The sequence below is a fragment of the Aulostomus chinensis genome, chromosome 15 (genome assembly GCF_037954235.1).
Source record: "Aulostomus chinensis isolate RoL2024-O1b breed Wild chromosome 15, RoL_Achi_v1.0, whole genome shotgun sequence".
In the NCBI taxonomy this organism is placed as follows: domain Eukaryota; kingdom Metazoa; phylum Chordata; class Actinopteri; order Syngnathiformes; family Aulostomidae; genus Aulostomus; species Aulostomus chinensis.
In genome coordinates this window covers 4,534,250-4,552,707 of record NC_141334.1, presented here as the reverse complement: position 1 = coordinate 4,552,707, position 18,458 = coordinate 4,534,250, and the positions used below count along the sequence as shown (strand labels likewise).

The following is an 18,458-nucleotide window of genomic DNA, read 5'->3' as shown; positions in this document are numbered from 1 at the left end:
CACTGTTAATATTTAATGACTCAATCTCCGGGACCATTGCAGCAATCATCCGAAGGGTACGAAACCCTCCTGCTGAAAAGGCTGTGTACAATATCCAGTGGAAAATTTAGGTTTCACCTTGGCTGACCAGCACTTGTCCCTCAACGTGGGACACCTCAGCGTAATGTCTCCGTGAACAGTAACCTTTGACCAACGACAACACCGTCTAGCTGATAGATGGACAAAAACAATATCTGGAAGACTTCCAATCATAATAATAATAATAATAATAATAATAAAAAAAAGATCAGTATGAATTTATGACAAAAAAATAAAATAAATCTGAGGTACAGAGTCCTGGAGTGGCCATAAAGGATAAACATATATTTCATGGTCATGGGATAACTTGTTCCCTTAATTTAGTTAATTTGAGGCCATTTGGTGCCTTCATTTGAGTTCATTCACGTCCACTAGACATGTTTCTGCTTCAGTTTAGCAATTTTGTGGCACTGCAGACACAACTTGTACCCTCAGTTAAGTTAATTTGAGGCCACAAGATGTAACCCCCCCCCCCCCCCCCCCACACACACACACACACACACACAAATGAATCCAAGCGTGGGAAGAAGTTGTCTCATTATCTTGTGGTCACATATTCATCAAATTATGATGAAAATTTGTGGTTTCTGGTTTCAAAATTATTAGATTGGTAGAACAAGTTCTATCTTGTGGCCTCAAAATAGAGGAAATACGTTACATCTTGTTCTAACAGATTTGTTAAATCGAGGCGGCCAAGGTGTATCTTGTGGTCTCTTTTTTAAACAAACAAACAACTTCTCTATGGCAACAAAATATATGCACATATTCTCCTCTGTGGCTGCCCCAGGGCTCCGTAGCTGAGGGATGAGCAGGGTCATCCATTTTGGATTTTAGCTCAAGTGACAGCCCTTCAGTTAACAAAAGGTCAATAAAGAAATCAAGGACAGTTTAATATCCGGCGTCAAAATGGGTTGAAATGAGCATCATTCACTTAAACGTGGCACTTTTATGGTTTCAATAACACCAAAGTATGAACGGAGTCTGGACTGACACACAGTCAACAGTAGGGTTGCAGCGCCGTACCGTTTCCAAGGTCAACATTGACGTTACCATTTTACAATAACAACCCTTATTATCATTATTTACACATAATTCCATTCCAAAACAATGTTTCAAGCTCCAATAATGATAATAATAATAAGGATGATGATGAAGGCTTTGTCGAACCAAATAATTCTGTTGTCATTCCTTTGATAGTTGCAACTGCCAGTTATGGAAAACTGTTCAGACAATTATTGTGCTGCTGCAACCCTCTGTAACGGAGAAACAAAAATGGCTGCTCATTAAGGAGTGTATTGGTACAAGGTCAAACAGTCGAAAGAAAATTAAAAAAAAAAAATTCACAAAATTCATCCTATACAAACTTGATCATTAGTCAGAGATGAATTCAGCAGGTCTCCCACGCTCGTCTTCAGCGTGGGGGGGGGGGGGGGGGGGGGGGTCCATTGATGCACGGCGGCTACACAGGAATTTGACCCCGCTGACCACCTCACCCGACACCTGAAGACAGGATTTGGGCGTTCAGTCACTTCTGTCTGTCCGTCCTCCAACAGCCAGCACGCGCTGCACGTGACGCATGCCAGAGGATCACGAGCAGTCGATGGTGACGACTCACAGGGATCCGTAGTCTGGAAGGTTTCCGTATAGAGTAGACTTGCTCATCTACTCTACTCTAATTCCATGGTTCAGGGCTTAGAGTAAAAATTTTGGAAAAAAACAAAACAACAACAACAACAACAACAACAACAAAAAACATTTCAAATGAAGTTTCATGTCTGTCAGGGCGTTCTATTGAGTGATGAACCCAACAAAACTTCTTCATGGAGTAACATTCCGGACCAGAAGACTTTCTGAGGCGGTTCTGCTCAAGAAGATCTGGCACCTCAAGGACTGAGTAGAAATTCAAGTTTACAGCTGCAACAGCATGTGTTTTTTTTTTTTTTTTTGTTTGTTTTTTTACCGTAATACACGTACTACAGAAGTACTTTTGAGCGCTTGACTGTGAGTTTTTGGCGAATGACACCAGTTTCGCCAATTTCACGATCGGACGTGAAACGGTCGTTCACAGGACTCTGAATGGTCCCGTCGTTTCCAAACGTCACGTCTCGTTCACCCTGTTTACATTTCAGGTGTTGCTTTGGTTGAACTAAGGGGTTCGAATCAGATATGATAATTACGCCACAGTTAAAAAAAAAAAAGGACTGTTCTTTTTTTTTTTAAGTCACCTGTAAAGTAAGCGGTATTTATGAATGACAATGTGCTAAAGGGTCTTCAGAAGGAACCAGGAAGCCCTCAGAGGGCACAAACCTACACCAGGACCAACTCAGCCAAACCCACTATAAATTCAAAGATTACTGGTTTACTGGTTCCTTCCTCAGCCCATACAACAGCCCTCCACCAAGGGAGGGTAAAAATCTGCCTCATGGGTTTATGAGTCTCCCGGGTTGAGGTAATAACACATCTTTATGTCTGAACTTCTTTCTCATATTAAGACACCTTGTTGTGATTCAGCCTTAAAAAAAACAAGTTATCGTTTTGTGTGTGTGTGTGTGTGTTTTTTAAATCATCCAATATTTTTAGATTCAAGACTTTTCTCTGATAACATTCCATGGATGTTGACAAGACCGTGAGGGGTTTTGACGACCGCCATGACTGGTGTTAGAGGTCAACAGGCTAAAAAGAGAGAGAGAGAGAGAGAGAGAGAGAGAGAGAAAGCAACCAAAAACAAATATGGACTTTTTTTTTAAAAGGTATGTTATTAAGCAACATGAGAGGTTGTATGTGCGAATGAAGACAGAAAAAGTATCAAAAGGAACACGTACAGTGAATGGAGCATACTCAGTACATTGAAAGTGGAAAGCTTCATTATGCTGTTTGGAGGTTTTGTGGTTTTGAAACTTGTTCACCCGTTCTTTTTTGTTTGTTTGTTTTCTTCCCCCCCTCCCCATCCAAAACGGTAAAATCACCCAAATGGATTCAATCGGACTGAACCTCCATGCATCATGAAGAGAAACATTTTTACAACTTTTCTGATACTCAAATGACACATTTAGTGTGTCCGGTAATACGAATGACCTTAAATTACTTCTCGATTTGTGCACAAAGTAGGAACTAGGGACGAGAATTGCAACATGGCGGAAAGCAACCCTCTCATCGCGTGTGGAGTAAGGTGACCAGTGAGCCTAATTCCCTTATAAATGTCAGCGTTATCCTCCGAGAGGGTCACCGGCCGAGACGGCTCACCGATCCATGTTGGTAACAAAGGTGAGGAGCAGAGAAAAAGTAATAAATAAAACAAAGGGAATGAGACCCAGTTCAGTTCTTCACTTCAAGGTCCATCAGCCGTTTTTGCCTCCAGGATCCCAATTCAGACTGAAAAGTTCCTGGCAACTCGCAGATTTCTAACTACGGTAAAGCATCAGACGTTGCCGTGGCGTTTTCAAGAGTTGATAATATCTCTTCCTGTCCGTGTCCCGTTTTTCAAACTATACTTCATAGTACTTTAAGCGATCCTTATGATTGGCTAATAGGTGCTTTCTGCGACAACACATAATTTCACTGGAGATAGAGATTCGCTGTTTTGGTTTTATCTGTGAACTGCAATTTTCTTCAGGCGTCCGTCGCAGCTTCGGGGGGAACGACGGACGAGGTTTTTAGATCTGCGCGTCCGTCTCAGCTTGTCCGCTCCTATCAGTGCTGCTCCTGCAAAGTCCGAAGTAAGATGTCTTAGTGGTTTAAAACACACAGCGGTTCACAATGGTTTCAAATGCAATTGATGAATACAAACATCTCGAGTGCTGTCTGACTCCTGATGATGAATTCCATTGGCTGACTTGGCGCTGTGCCCCTAGAAAACACATAAATATTGAACGTAGAATCACTTGGAATGACGAAGCTGCACCACACATCTATAGATTATACTTTTATATATGTATGCTCTCTTTTGCTGTGCAAGTCAGAAGTTTTGCAATTAAAAATAGAACAGAAACTCAACAGCGCAGTAAAAGAGGCTTAATCTTTTTTATATAATTTATTTTGCGACGTTTTCTATAAATTTGTTATCAATGTATTTGTTATTCGTTAATACCGTTCCTCCATTGGCCAAAAGAGATGAGTCAGTTACTTCTTCCAGCATTAAGTCCCACCCACAAGAGCGAAAAAATACAAATTTGCAAGAAAAATGTTTGTCCCACTGATATATTTTTTTCAAAGAGTATTTTACTTGCAATCAGACATCTTTTTTGATCACAGGGTCATTTGCTCTCTAGGAATTGTTAATTATTTTATCCTACAGATTGTTTCCAAAATAAAATAAATGCAGTATGACTGCCCCCTATTGGCTGAAACTGCGCTGTTGCAATTGAAGCCTGCTATTGGCTAACCTGGTGACAGGTGATGTCATTGGACCAGCTTTCATGAGGAAAAACGGCTTGAAGAAGACAAGAACGTGGATGCGACCATTTTTTTTATATGTTTTAGACGGAGTGATTTGATTTTTTTTTTTTGCCCCTTTTTTGACAGAACTGCACTTTTCCCAAACGCCGGCTCCTCCCACGACTTTCATCTACCTCCCGGTTGAAGTTCAAAACACAACTGTTCATCTCCATTTTACCGGGCTTTTCTCTGGATGCCGGCCCATGGCCTGAACCAGCTGGTCCACTTGCTGGTTGTGTTCCAAGGCGGTTCTCAGTGCGTCTTCAGTGCTGAGCAGCCGCTGCCGCAGACGGTTCACCTCTGAGTCCAGAGCCGACGGGTCCAGCATGGAGTACCGGCGGTGGTCAGGTGAAGACCGTTCCCGACCCTGAGCCCAACATTCAGAAAAGAGCACATTTTCATTGTATTTGCTGGAGGCAACGGCCACAAATCTGTTCAATAACACTACAAATGTTAAATCCGTGTCCTTCCTGCTCACCAGGAGAAGAAGTTTTTCCCGCAGGGTCTTGATGTCGTCTTGAAGTTTTTGCTCCTTGATCTTCCACTCGGCCTTGTGCACCTCTCGGTTCAGGTCTTTCTCCATGTCGCGTGAGTGGCGATGTGATTCCAGAAGCAAAACTCTCAACTCATTCAGACTCCTGCCGTAAGAAAGAGAAGAAGGAGAAAAAAAAAGAAGCGCCACAACACTGAATACAACTACAAACATGAAAGGTGCTCCTGTCTTGGAGACCTTGACCTCTTAGAAAACCGAATCCTTGATCCTGGAGTACCAAAAGACGTTAAGGTCAGATTTGAAAATGAGATGTTGTGTTATGTTGCCTTCAGATTTCTCCTGCACGGAGGCATAAAGAGCACCGGAAGAAACACAGGAGTTTTTCTGGGTTGTGATGCGTAACGATGCTGAGATTACAAGTCGCCCGTCTGTTCAGGCCGGGCACAAAGGTCAGTATCATTTCACAGCTTAGCGCTCATTATGTGGATGATATGTTCAGCAGTCAGGCCATCGGTGGCCTCGTTCTCTCTAAATGTCAAGACCGACTGTTGCCAAAGGATGCTCGCAGTTAAGCAGCAGCATTTTGGCATTAAACTGTACTTGGTTAGCTGCCAGCTCACTAATATCACTGACTAGACAACAGTTTCCTGCAACCAGGGTGCCGCAAGTCACCACACAGCGCAAGAAAGTTTTACAGCTGCCTGATTTAAAAGAAGCATCCTCTCACAATAGAGACGTTCTGGACGCGCGTAGAAAATCTTTTCACAATGAAACACTAAAACTTTACCATAAGGATTTATCGCTTAGCCCCATTGAATCCTTCCTTTCATTAAAAAAAAAAAAAGAGTGCTACATAAGCATTACTTAAGCATAATTGACTGTTAAACCACTCAATTACTCACCATTTTTTCCCCATTTTGGTCATTTAAAGACCCCGACACTGCAGGCCGGTGTGGCTGCTTCCTGCTCTCAGTCAAACAACCACAGGCTTTCTTCGCTCATTTGAGCTGTAATCACGTCTTATTTACACGATGCACGCTCGCAACAGGACTCCATGAATTATGTTGCCGACTTCCTCATTAAAAAAAAAAAATTATGCACGAATATTAAACGACTGACTTTTTTAGGTTGCTTCTGCATTCTGATGTCACAGACTGAGATGCAGCACTACGGAAGAAAGCGATCTAACAAGACTCGCTCAGGGGAGAAGCAGTGAGTTCTCAGTGTGTGATACCGCATATATACACTTTTAATTATGCAACATAATTACTACAGTAATGATACATGGGAAATTATTCTGCTATAGCCAGAGGCATTTACTTCAGCACCTTGTAGCACTTACTGACGTCATAAACATGAATCATGTAAGAACTGCACAAGATAGCCGATAATGTAAAGCAATTAGATAAATCGGATGAGTCGCTACAGCACGACAGAGAAGTCCTTTGCTGAACGTGTTCGTGCTTGGACTTAACGAAGCCCCGGCGATGCTGCTGATGCAGCTTTCTCTTCACTCTAGGGTGGTTACAGGGACCCTCAATAGTCAGTTTTATCAGTTAATGAACTCAAACCACACGCATAACTTTGAAAAAAACGCTCAAATGTGGTCAAGGAGCTTGAGTGTCATCATCCGACCAGATTAAAACTACAGAGCGAAACGTTATATTACGCCAGTGTTAGGCCTCGGCGTCAATGTTTGTCTTCAGGAACCGAACAGCAGGACGGATCATTCTGCCCGTGACCCAGTAGCGGACGTAGTAATGGCACAGAATCGGCGGTTGAGTTTATACGTCTCTACGAACTATGACTTCCCAGGCTGGAGCAGTGGGCCAGCGTCCTGCTCCTCAGGACAACAAACTACCACAGTAAACAATACGACATCTCAATCATGAAGACCACACGTGCAGTAGCAAGGGGGCGTGGACCAGTTAACTGGGACCTTGAGCTCCTTGACTGGTCTGACTGGGCTCATGTTGTCTTCACCTCCCGCTGAGTAATTATGTTCCAGTTTCATCGCAGTACCCGCACATAAAACACGCGTCTCACCAAGTTCTTGTGCTGGAAATTGAGCTCATATCGATACTTCAGCAACTGCTGCTACACCGTCACAGTGCAGTGCCCCCCCAGTAATTTCTGTGTGTGAGTGTGTGTGTGTGTGTGTGTGTGGGGGGGGGGGGGGCATCAAATGCTTGTGTAAAAAGTAAAAATAATTTCGATTTGAAATAGGTTGTTTGTTTGTTTTTTAACATCCCGCCGCCTGTAAACCTTGGTATGATTTGTCTTCACTTGTATTTTACTGAATGCTGTGGTGATAAGTGTACAAAAAAGTATGAAAACACTTGTTAATATTTTATTTTTGTACATGTTTACAGGGATAATTGGTAATATGAGAATGTAAGGTTCACATATTGCAGTGCAGTTCGTCAGATGGATCTGAAACACTAAAGCCAAAATAGAATCTATTATTCTGTTTGTAGGCAGAGAAGTGCAGCCAACAGGTGGGAGCAGGCAGGATGGGGGGGCGGGGGGTCGCCAACACCAACCTGGTCAACCAGACTCAGAAAGGATGACAACCACTAGTGGTGTATTGTTCTGTGTATGTGGCTGGATGTTGTTGATTGTAATGCTGCTGTCGTTAAAGACAAGTACAGATTTAAATCCAGATGAAATAATACAACCCTTAGTATGATGAGACCGACTCAGTACCCAAAGATTCCAAGCATCCGTCCATTTTCAGACAGGTAACATGAAGCATTTCATTGTCGTATAATGTCTGCGTGTAATCCCCCCCCCCTCCCCCGTCTGTTCTCAAACAAGCAGCAAATTGTAAAATCAATACAGCCATTACCTCTCTTTCTTCAGCAGCTCCTGGCTGATGCTGACAAGCTGCCCAGAGGCATCATGGGACTTCCTGGTCATGGATTCCAGCTCGGCCTCCACACGTATCTTCTCCTTGGCCAGCGCTTCCGCTTTCTTCTCCCCCGAGCGAACTTTGCCCTCCAGCGCTACGGCGAGAGGAAGAAGAAGAAGAAGAAGAAGCAGCTGTGACTTTAAGCTCCACGGAACACGTTGATTAGTCTTCCATTATCTATAACTTATAAGCCGTACACGGTCAGGATATGTAATGTGTGTCAGTCGATGGAGGGAGTGGTTGTACGTGTACATAAGAACATTTTAATTGAGACACGGGGGACAAACAGGGAGCGGAGGCGCTGCGACTGATAAATTCTGTGAATGTTCAAAACGTTTCCTCTGCTTCCCCTGCATTTGGTGAATGTGTTCATGAATGTAAACTGTAACCTCATCGATGAGGAAGTCCACTCATTGAAAAGATCATCACACTGCACAGATTTATTTTCAATAAGAAAATAGACAGTTCGTAGTTCAACTACGCCTCGCGTCGCTCTTATGGCTCTTTTCTCTTTTTAAATTATTTACAAGCCATTCTTCAAAGGGTGTCAATCTGATTAAACCACATGGAGCAGGTTTTGAGATCTTTTGATGTGAAGGAACCTTTTCAAAGGGGAGGCGGTCGACAGAGTTCTGAGCGGCGATCAAAGAAGGTTAACGGAGAAGATGAACACGATCCAACAATAAGTCGACTCGGCTTGACGGCGCAGGCAGGAAGCACTCGGGTGTGTGAAGAGCGCAGCGCTGATTGAATTAAATTAATGGAGGTCAGTGACTCAATATCACAGATGATGGGATAACACGTTGATCAATTGTTCCGTTTTTTTGTTTTTTGTTTTAAAACAAGAACCCATTGTGGCTAATACAGGTTTTAGCACTGCACGGACACAAGGTCCTAAAATGAAGAGGATACTCTTCTGCCACCTGATGTATGAGCACTATTTTGCGACATCACCTCTCAGCAGATGTTAAAACATCAAGAGGCGAGACAAGAAAGGACAGTCGTGCTTGGAGGAGAACAACAGCCGCTGCGGAACGCGTACCTGCGATCTGTGATTTGAGGGCTTCAACCTGGGAGGTGAGAGTAGAGGCTTCTTTTTCCCTTTTCAGTAACTTCTCCATCGTTTCTGCAGATAAAGAAAACAACAATAAACAAAGCTGCGATCTAAAGCTGAAGCCCAAGATCAACTTTGAGACCTTTCTGCTACATTATGTAACAACAACTCAAAAAAAAGGCACCAGATTCAGGGAAACAGCTTGCAACTCTCTTTACACGGTGTGAGAGCGTGACGAAAACCAGCCAAAATATCCGCCATGTCTGAAATTCGCTGGTCGCGGGCTGCTGGTCAGGCTGTGATGGGATATGCTGCTGATTTCAAAGTGAATCACGTGTCTCAAAGTCAAGGCCAAAAACAGGCTGAAACATCTCCGTGTTGCCCAGCTGGAGGCAGGACAGCCATTTCACTCTACATACGATGCAAAAATCAAGCACTCATGTTGAGTAGACTTAAACACCTGCTGTCATTCTCTCTTGACCCAGGCGTGATGATAAGACGTCATTATTATTAAGATAAAAGAGCTCTGACACCTCACCTTCAATATTCTGTTTCAGCTTCATCTTCTCATCTGAAATCTCGTTATCTTCTATCACCTGAGGAGAGAGTTGTGAAGGGTCATGAAGCCATGACACCATATCAGCAACCTGAAAGTATGGCCTGGATTTGTTAGCTATGGCTCACGTTTGCGTCGCGTGAAGTGTAGCGGTCCGCCTGGATGGCCTGCAGCTGGTTTGCCGTCACCCTCAGCTTCTCCTCCAGTTTCTGGATCTCCTCTTGGCTCTCCGCCTGGGCTTTCTGCAAGGCCTGGTAGTCTGACATCTTCTTCTCTGACAGCTCCAGTCTCTCTCTCAGCTCCTCCGAACTTTTCTCCTGCTCTACCTGAAGCTTCTCCATCTCTGCTCGCCTCTGCTCCGCCTTCTGTAGTTTATCGTTCGCCTCCTCCAGCGCCTGCCTCCCGCTTTTAGCCTCCACCTCAGTCCTCCATGTCTGGTTGCCATTAGCCAGCTGGTCTTTGGCCTCCTGGAGACGAGTGCTGAGGTCCTCGCGTTCCTTGGCCAGAATGGCTGCTTCAATCTTATGTTTGGCCTTGAGATTCTCCAACTCCAGCTGGTGCTCCATCTTCAGGCTCTCCAGAGTGGCTCTCAGTTCCTGGGCGTCCAGCTCCTGGCCTGCTGGAGTAGCATGATTGCTACTGAAGGAGGCTCTCAGCTCCTCCAGGGATTGCTGGTGGTCGCTCACTAAAGAATCAAATTTAGCCTGTTGTGGGTTGAGAAGAGAATAATCAGATGCAAATACTGCAATGAAACAGTCAAACATGAAAAGATGACTCTAAGATGGGTACCCGCTGCCTTCAAGACCATTAAGAGTACTTCTGCACATTTTAGGTTTCATTTTTCAACCATGTTTGCCGTTTAGATAATTATGTCATACAATTTGGCAAAATTGTATATTTTAGGGGGGGTCAACCAATCTTTGCATACACAAAATGGTTTAATTTGTCCTTTTACGTTCCATTTAAACCCATTAAGACTACAACTATCGATCTTACAGCTATCAGAGCAACACGCATTGTATTCTTTCCGAGTCTCATTCTGGGCTTTGTGGCGCCATTTTGGTGTTTATATGTGTGTGTGTGTGTGTGTGTGTGTGTGTTTGTGTGTGCGTGTGTGTGAGTGTAGATGTAACTCAAATCAAATAAAACTGTACTGCTGTATTAAGGATTTTTTATCCCTACGAATCTCTTTCCCTGAAGGCATCGTGACAAAAAAAGGCATCTGAAGAGTTAAAATATTGAAAAATGAAAGAGTATTTCATATTTATGATCTGAACTGATGTTAGTCAACAAAATTAAGTCAGTGAAAGGGGAAAATAATATTTGTCTGTTTTGAAAACATTTTGTGTGTGTGTGTGTGTGTGTGTGTGTGTAACAAAGTGGCACACGGGTCCAGATGGTTAAAATCCCTTATGCGGTTTCACAGACACTAAAATGACTCGACTCTGCTTCTCTGATGTCAGCAGCGGATTAAGGGGAGTAGACCAGGATACCTTCCAGGTGTCCATCATGTCCATGTTCTCCTTGGTGGCCTGCTGGACTTTCTGCTTCATCTCGCTGATCTCCTGGTTCTGTTTATCCACCGCCTCCTTCAGCGAGTCGATCTCCTGCTGCTTCGCTGCTAACACTGTCTCATACTTCTCTTTAAGCTCACTGCTCTCCTTGTAGTGCTCGCGGCCCACCGACAGCAGCTGTTCATGCAGGAGGGGGGTCTCCAGTTGGCTGCCGGACCCTGGGGTGTCGTCGCCGCCGTTGGCTTGTTGTGAAGTTGGGCCTAGGCCTCTGAGCTGAACCTGGAGGGTCTCGATTTCAGCTCTCCGGAGGCTGAGCTCCTGCTCCAGCTGCATTATGCGACTCTGCTCTTCAACTGTGGTTTGCTGATGAGAGAGAAACAACATTGGTCACCGCAGCTGAACACTCCGGTGCAAGACGACAGCCTCTCAAAAGAATGACCTCATTGCAGGTGGAAGCGCCTGCAACAGCAAGACGTCATTCCAAAGAAAAGGTGAATTTATGTGCAGGAAAAAGAAAAGTCTTCAGGTCCTTGCAAGGTTTGGAAACAGTCGAGTGCATTCCAGTAAATATAAACATATATGCTACAAATATACTTCAACATAAATGGACAGTGACAGATTTGTTTGGCTCCCTGCTGCACAACTGATGAAAGACAACCCAAGACGTTCAGGCAATTTTTCTTCATAGTTATTAGGAAGTAAAGGATTGACATTTTCCTGGGGAAGTTACATTCCAAGTGGTGCTAGTAGCTGGATATTTGTTTAAAAGAATCGACGCAAACTACAGCGTTGGATCAAATCACCGTGCGCAATGGCGTCACTCACCACGCTGAAGCCGCAGAGAATGATCGTCAGATTAGTAAGCCATTGTTGTGGTTTTGCAGCCTGCAAATAAACTGTTTTGATTCCCCCTCAGACAGTCAAAGTTAGCGTCTCGCTAGTGAATATAGAGGAGCAATTAGCAGCAAAACAGGCCGATATTTCCCTCGGGAGCTGGAGGAGACCGAAACAGCAGAAATAGAGTGTGAACATGAGGAGTGCTGGAGTTGATAGAGTGAACTTTTTCTAGCCGTGTTCATGGGGGTGCTGGAGGGTTTGCTGGAAACCCAAAACAACGAGCTTCGAGACACTGGCTGCAGTTAACTGGGGGGGAAATAACCTGACCTGGTTGGACACTCCAGTGAAGAGATGTCAGAATAAGGTTAACAGTTGAATTATTGTTTTCATATAATCATGAATCCACTGAGGTGAAGGGGAACAAAAGAGTCAGGTTTGTCATGATGAGCAACCACTTTCAGATTGCATTTAATTTATTTTGAAAATGAAAATATTTATTCAGGCATCATCAAGTCCTCTAAATGACTCAGATCTTACTGCTGCATTCCACTGTGCCTTTTCTAGCAGACCAAACGTAAACTTGCTTAATATTTTAGGGCACCATCAAAGCACTGGCAGCACTCCGGCTTTTTCTTAGGGGATCTAAAAATCCAAACAAACCATTAAGACTCATTACATGATACAGCTGCCTGAGAATCAGACTGGACAGCCAGCACTTGAATGTTGAAGTCATTGTATCATTTCTATCTAAAGTATTAAAAGTAAGGAGCCAAAGGATCAATGTGTCACTGTCCAAATATTTGTGCAGCTCACTAAATGTGCCAAAAAGTGGAAGATGAGAGGCGAGCACAGCCATTCTCTGATCACCTAGAAGCAGCCAAGCAAATATAATAAGCAAACTTCCACACAGTCACACTGCAGACAAACAGCAAACATCTGACACGCACTTGTCTCCAATTAAAACAAAGAGATTAAGAAGGAAGACCTGCTGCACAGATGTTAAATTCATCTCGGAAAACAATCTACCAGACCGTTCAGTCGCTAGTTGATTCCTATTGCAGATGTTGCCCGAGCAGCATTCAGAGAGTGTGTGTCCCACACACAGGAGTGACAGAGTAAGACGCGTCTGTGCAAGGTTAATGTCCTCCACAGCGTCTGAGGTCGATTTGAAGTCAAGATTTGAGAGAGATCAGCAGCGGATCAAAGCCAAAACGAAGTGAAATCTTTATTGTCACCTTGGTTCTCTTACCCAACCTCAAGGATGCTGCATGATGGCTGCCTCTTCCCTGTTGGCAGAAGCAGACCTTACTGCATAAAGGAATCCAGCCGTTCAAAGGGTTTTCTCATGTTCTGATGCCTGACACACGCTTGTACGGTTGGATTAGGGTTGCCAGGGTCTACTAATGAAGAGGCCTTCTCTCTGGGGAGCAGCGCTGCATGTCAAAGAGGTGAAAACGACACTACCTTTGCTGCACTAAAGCACTGATGGTAAATGACCCCTATTCAGACACGGACTTAACATGCGCCCTGAGAGATCTGATAACAAGTGGACTGCTAGCTGTTGAGATCCACATCACTTTGCCCACATTAGATGGTAGTCTGGGTCAAACGTGGTCATATTTAGTTAGTAAATGTGTCTGAAGGACCAGCTATTGGGAAATGCTGCCTCTCTGTAACAGTGGAAATGGTGCAACACTCCTTCAGGACATTCTTATCTTGCCTGGATAGGCGTTATAGCTACTTTCTCCAGAGCTTGAGGGTGACGCTCCTGTTCTATTTTTGACTTTTTGTGGCCTCTAGTTAGTTCCTGTAGCCTCAGGTAGTAGCTGAATGTTGATGTCTTGCAGCTTGCTACCCCCTCCCCCCCAAAAAAACAGCACTGTGGCTGTTGTTGGGTGTGTGGCTACCGTCTTGTGCTAACGGCTATGCTAACACAACTCAACATCACGAACCCAGAACTGTTACAAAACCATGTCAGATCATAGAAACTAACATTTTATATTCATTTAAATCACCAAATGGCATTTAACGTCCATAAGGAAAATGATCCGTAGCATTATCTGTGCAGTCAAAGCCTGATGTAGGTTATTTTGCATTTTTGCCCAAAAAACAACAAAATTTATCAGTGGGCGACACAGCGCTGCAGGGATGATGATGATGATTTTTTTTTTTGAGCCAAGCAAGCTCTGCTTATGCTGTGAAAGAATTACATGTACATCACACACTTCATCTTACTGACAGATACACAGAAGGGTATTTATTTGCAAGCTAAAGGATAAATGTTGGAGTGCATCCATCCATCCATTTTCTACCGCTTATCCTGTTAAGGGTTGCGGGGGGGTGGAGCCTATCCCAGCGGCTTTCGGGCGAGAGGCGGGGTTCACCCTGGACGGGTCACCAGTTTATCACAGGGCCAACACATAGAGACAGACAACCATTCACACTCACGCCTACGGTCAATTTAGAGTCTGGATTAACCTCATCCCCTCTTGATGTCTTTGGACTGTGGGAGGAAGCCTGAGTACCAGAGAGAACCCACGCAGGCACAGGGAGAACATGGAGACTCCACACAGAAAGATCTCGTGCCCGGGCCGGGGCTCAAACCCGGAACCTTCTTGCTGTGAGGCGACAACTGCACCACCGTGCCGCGAGTGCCATGTTGTTCTGGGAAATTATTCAGCCTCTTTACAGTGTTACTGTGTATCTGTGAGTCATTTTAAGATCATCAACTAAACAGATGGACTTCAGGCTTCAGAGTGCAACAGATGCGCTAAATTCTTTTAGGGGCCTCTGAAGTCTCAGATCGACCCTCCATGTGTTGTTTAAAATCAGTAGGTCTCAAGTTAAATTTGGACATGAAACCTCGGCCTGCGAAGGTTGTGCGTCAAACGGCTACAAACACAGAAGCAAACAGATCCACACAGGGCCGAGGATACAGGCAGGGGGATCATGCTTTGGTTTTTTTACCCTCCTCTTCTCTAATTCTTTCTGAAGCGCCTCTGCTCTCGACTTTTCAGCGAGCAGGAGCTGCTCAAGCTGACGAATATGAGCATGTTCCAATTTTGTCTGAGTCTAAGGAAAGAGATAAAGAGAAGAAAAAAAACATAAAGGAGAAAAGAGAGTGCTGGAGAACAAGAAAAAAACAAAAGACTCAGAGGGAAAGAGACCCAGGAAGATCAAATGGGAACGAAAGAGATCAGAACAGTCAACAGGATGAGGAGAGGGCAGCTTTGTAGGCTGCAGCATGGAAACAGAATTTGACTGAAACGATGATTTATCTTCCACTCAGGTTCTTTCCAAAGGGACATAAAGGAGAGTGTTTGGTTGGTTTTTTTTTGCATGGCTTTAGAGGAACATGCTAACCTTTTGGGAAATACAATCTTTCGACAACCTCCCCAGAGCCAGACCATTATGTGCATCCATTAGGGAGCTGAGACTCACAGAGACCTCAGTCAGACCATAATTAGCTTAGCACGATGAATGGTAATGGATGGGAAATGTTAGCATAACTCTGTCAAAAGTCATTTCATGCATTTTTCTCAAGAACTATCTTTGTCTGCATTGGTATAACTAGAGTTGAACATAATATTCACTATTAAATAACCAGAGCACGACCAATACATCCGTGGTTATCAGCCGACCGACGGCCTTGTTGATCGTACTGGCATGAAGCCCAAATGTAACTTCAGTCGACAAAACAAAACCTTTGCTGACGACTGGAGAAGCGACTGCTACTACTAATCATGGCTGACTTTGGAAGAGACGATGAGGAGGACTACTTCCTCTCTATTTGATCATTTTTGACGGTGGTATGCTAACATTTACCATCCACTCCCATCCATTGTGTTAGCGGTCAGTCGGTCACTGCAGGTCCCTGCTGAGGTCTTCTTGTCTCGTCTCTGGGGGAGACGGTGAATGAGCACATTTCCCCAAAAACGGTGGAATGCACCTTTAAAATGAGGCCCATATTTAGTCATCTCAGCCTCTCATTCCTCAGGTTTGGTGGAATTTTTCCCTAAAATATTCTGCAAATGAAAGCCTCTTCTGATGGGAGGTAGCTGTGTTGTGGTGGGGGGAGAAGCTGTAAATCAAAGCCGGTTACTGACTCATCTAAGCTCCTTGTTCATGGAATAATACTAACAAGTTTAATTAGGTGCATCCAAATCATAAAGCCAAAGACATTAGCATCTATTCTACATGCCCTTGACACATCTTCCTCTGTGCCTAGATCTCCAGGGTTTTACTGTGCTGGCGATGATGTGTACTTGTACACCATGAAGAACAATCTACTGAAACACACTGCAGCCTTCTCTTGGGGCCGTGACATCAACTGACGTGCAGGCACAGATATTCTAACACCGATAAATACCTCCAGGTCTCCTTTGGTGATGCACTCCTCCTCCACTCTGAACTGGAGATCCTCCACTTTCCTGTAAAAGACGTTGAGTGAGATGGAGCTCAGAGGGTAAAAGCGAGGATATTGTCCTGACTTTAGTCAGCAACATTTGGCCTCATTCATGTCTCAAACCCTTACACACTAATTTGTTTTTACATAAACACACACAGGGAGTTTTAAGCCCTCGGTTTAGTCTCACAGGCAGGGATCAAAGCTACATGGCTATCTGTAACTCTGCTCCTGACATCTACTGTGCAACTCTGGTAACATAAAACATAAAATTCCTTGCAAGGAGAATAACTTGAATTTTTAATTGTTGGAAGACACAATTAGCTTAGCTGTTGACAGAGGAAAACAACAAGAAAACTAGTGTTTTCCTCTGCAACAAGAAAACTAGTGTTTTCCTCTGCTCCAAGTATTGTGCTAAGCTAAGACCTTCCTTATTATACTCTTGTACAGATGAAGCGAGGACAGAAATTAACTTGAAATTCATAAAAAAAACAACGACATGTCCTTATTTAGTGAAGAAGAGAAAAATCTGGGGCTTTGCTCGGCTTAATTCATTAGCACTTGTAGCATTAGCATGTAGAGAGCATGTAGATGTAGAGCAGGAGAAGCGAATAAGCACAGCTGTGGTTGTTGGTTGCTAAGCTAATGAGGCTGGTATCCACGAGGTGGAAGATGAGAAACTTATCAATTTGGTATGGATCCGACGGTCAAGACTGTTGATGATCACTTTTGTAAAACAAACAAACAAGCGATGCTTTCCGACTAAGGAAATGATACACTTGTGATATTACCTTTTCTCTTCTTCAAGCTGATTGGCCAGTTCCAGTTTATCCTTCTGCGTGCTGGCCAACATGGCTTTGACTTGTTGGAGAGTGTCCTCGTTCTCCGTTATGTACTGCAGTCATAAAGACGGTATTTGTTCATGTGTGTAAAACTATAAGAGACACTCAAGGTGTTCAGGTGAGATCATTAGTACCAGACCAGTACCTGCATGTGCTGCGATTTGAGGACGCTCATCTCCTTCTCCACCTCACAGATGTGGCTGGTGGCCTTGGCCATCTCGGCTCGCTCCAGGTCCCTCTCCGCCAGCAGCTGCTCGATGTGTTGCTGCTTCTCCTTGAGGGCTTCCTGGAGGGCGGTGGTGCCCGAGATCTTCCTGGCGTAACGAGACGATGTCTCCGTCAGCTTAACCAAGGAGGAGAGAGAAAACGTTAGGAAATATGAGCACAGGAAACCCCAAAATCTGCAGATGTCTTATATCAGAATATACTGGACATAATTACACTTACGATTTCTGTATAAGTAATTTTTCCATTCTGATTTGGGGAAGTAAAGTCCCTTTAGGAAAACTGTGACATGAGTTTCACATCAAAGGAATCCTAAGAGATGCATTATTTCCTGTCACCACTAGAGTGTGCTCTCTGCCAGGATTCCTGTCAGACCCGCCTTTATTCCGTAAGGGCATAATACAGAAAATAGTTTTCTTTCACAAGGGGAAATTTAGTTGAAAGCCAAAGTTGCAAATAAAAAAGTACTGGGATTTCACAAATAATCCTGACTTTTTGTTTTGCCTGCTGATAATCTGGTATTTACAGCCCATGAAGAAAGAATAAGCTCAGAGTGATCACACAGTTACTCCTGGTCACCGGTGTGATGGGTGGTGATTGAAATTAAAAATTAAGAAAAATATAGACAATTCTTTAGTTGGAGAAGTGGTGGTTAGGCTAGGAAGAAAAAGATGAAGGTGTGAATGTTTCAGAGGAAAAAGGTCAAGTCTGAGCTGGCAATAATCGGAGAGAACTTTCAAATTTTAGTTGAGGAAATATTTCAACCGCTTAAATAAATCCTGGATCGGGAGATTCAACCTTAAGTGGGAACTCCTTCAAATTTTTCCAATAGGAAAAACATCTTCAAAGCTTTCAGAAAAGGCTCTGGAATTTAATATCATAATAATTATGAGGCCGACGTAATCATTTATGAATTTATTCCACTTGTTCTTCCCTTTATCAGCTCAGCTGGGCAGCTGGAGAAGGGTAATGAGGGAGGGGCAAACGCTGCTTCTTCACTTCACCCCCCCCCCCCCGTCAGGTTTATCCTGCCGGTCTGGAGATTGAATCTCTGGCCTTCTGCTCACAAGATGGCTTCTTTTAAACCAGAATACTGCTGCTTGTTTGTT

At 43.9% G+C, this 18,458-nt stretch overlaps 1 protein-coding gene across 3 annotated transcripts in view; it reads right to left on the bottom strand.

Annotated features, from left to right (window-relative positions):
- Positions 1-548: 548 nt before the first annotated feature.
- The window catches only part of clip2 (CAP-GLY domain containing linker protein 2), a 33,893-nt gene continuing 15,983 nt past the window's right edge, over positions 549-18,458 (bottom strand). The window contains exons 6-18 of one of the 3 annotated variants that reach the window (XM_086225865.1): positions 17,270-17,467; positions 17,074-17,177; positions 16,247-16,307; positions 14,845-14,949; positions 11,020-11,403; positions 9,655-10,230; positions 9,509-9,566; positions 8,959-9,042; positions 7,854-8,010; positions 4,991-5,150; positions 4,691-4,879; positions 3,866-3,925; positions 549-3,780 (exon numbers count right to left, since the gene is read on the bottom strand). In XM_086225865.1, coding sequence (XP_086081991.1) covers positions 3,769-3,780; positions 3,866-3,925; positions 4,691-4,879; positions 4,991-5,150; positions 7,854-8,010; positions 8,959-9,042; positions 9,509-9,566; positions 9,655-10,230; positions 11,020-11,403; positions 14,845-14,949; positions 16,247-16,307; positions 17,074-17,177; positions 17,270-17,467 — 2,148 coding nt within the window. In that variant the 3' untranslated portion in view covers positions 549-3,768. Of the gene's footprint in view, positions 3,781-3,865; positions 3,926-4,690; positions 4,880-4,990; positions 5,151-7,853; positions 8,011-8,958; positions 9,043-9,508; positions 9,567-9,654; positions 10,231-11,019; positions 11,404-13,112; positions 13,164-14,844; positions 14,950-16,246; positions 16,308-17,073; positions 17,178-17,269; positions 17,468-18,458 lie in introns of all 3 variants that reach the window. The other 2 variants (XM_086225866.1, XM_086225867.1) reach the window with 2 other exon arrangements.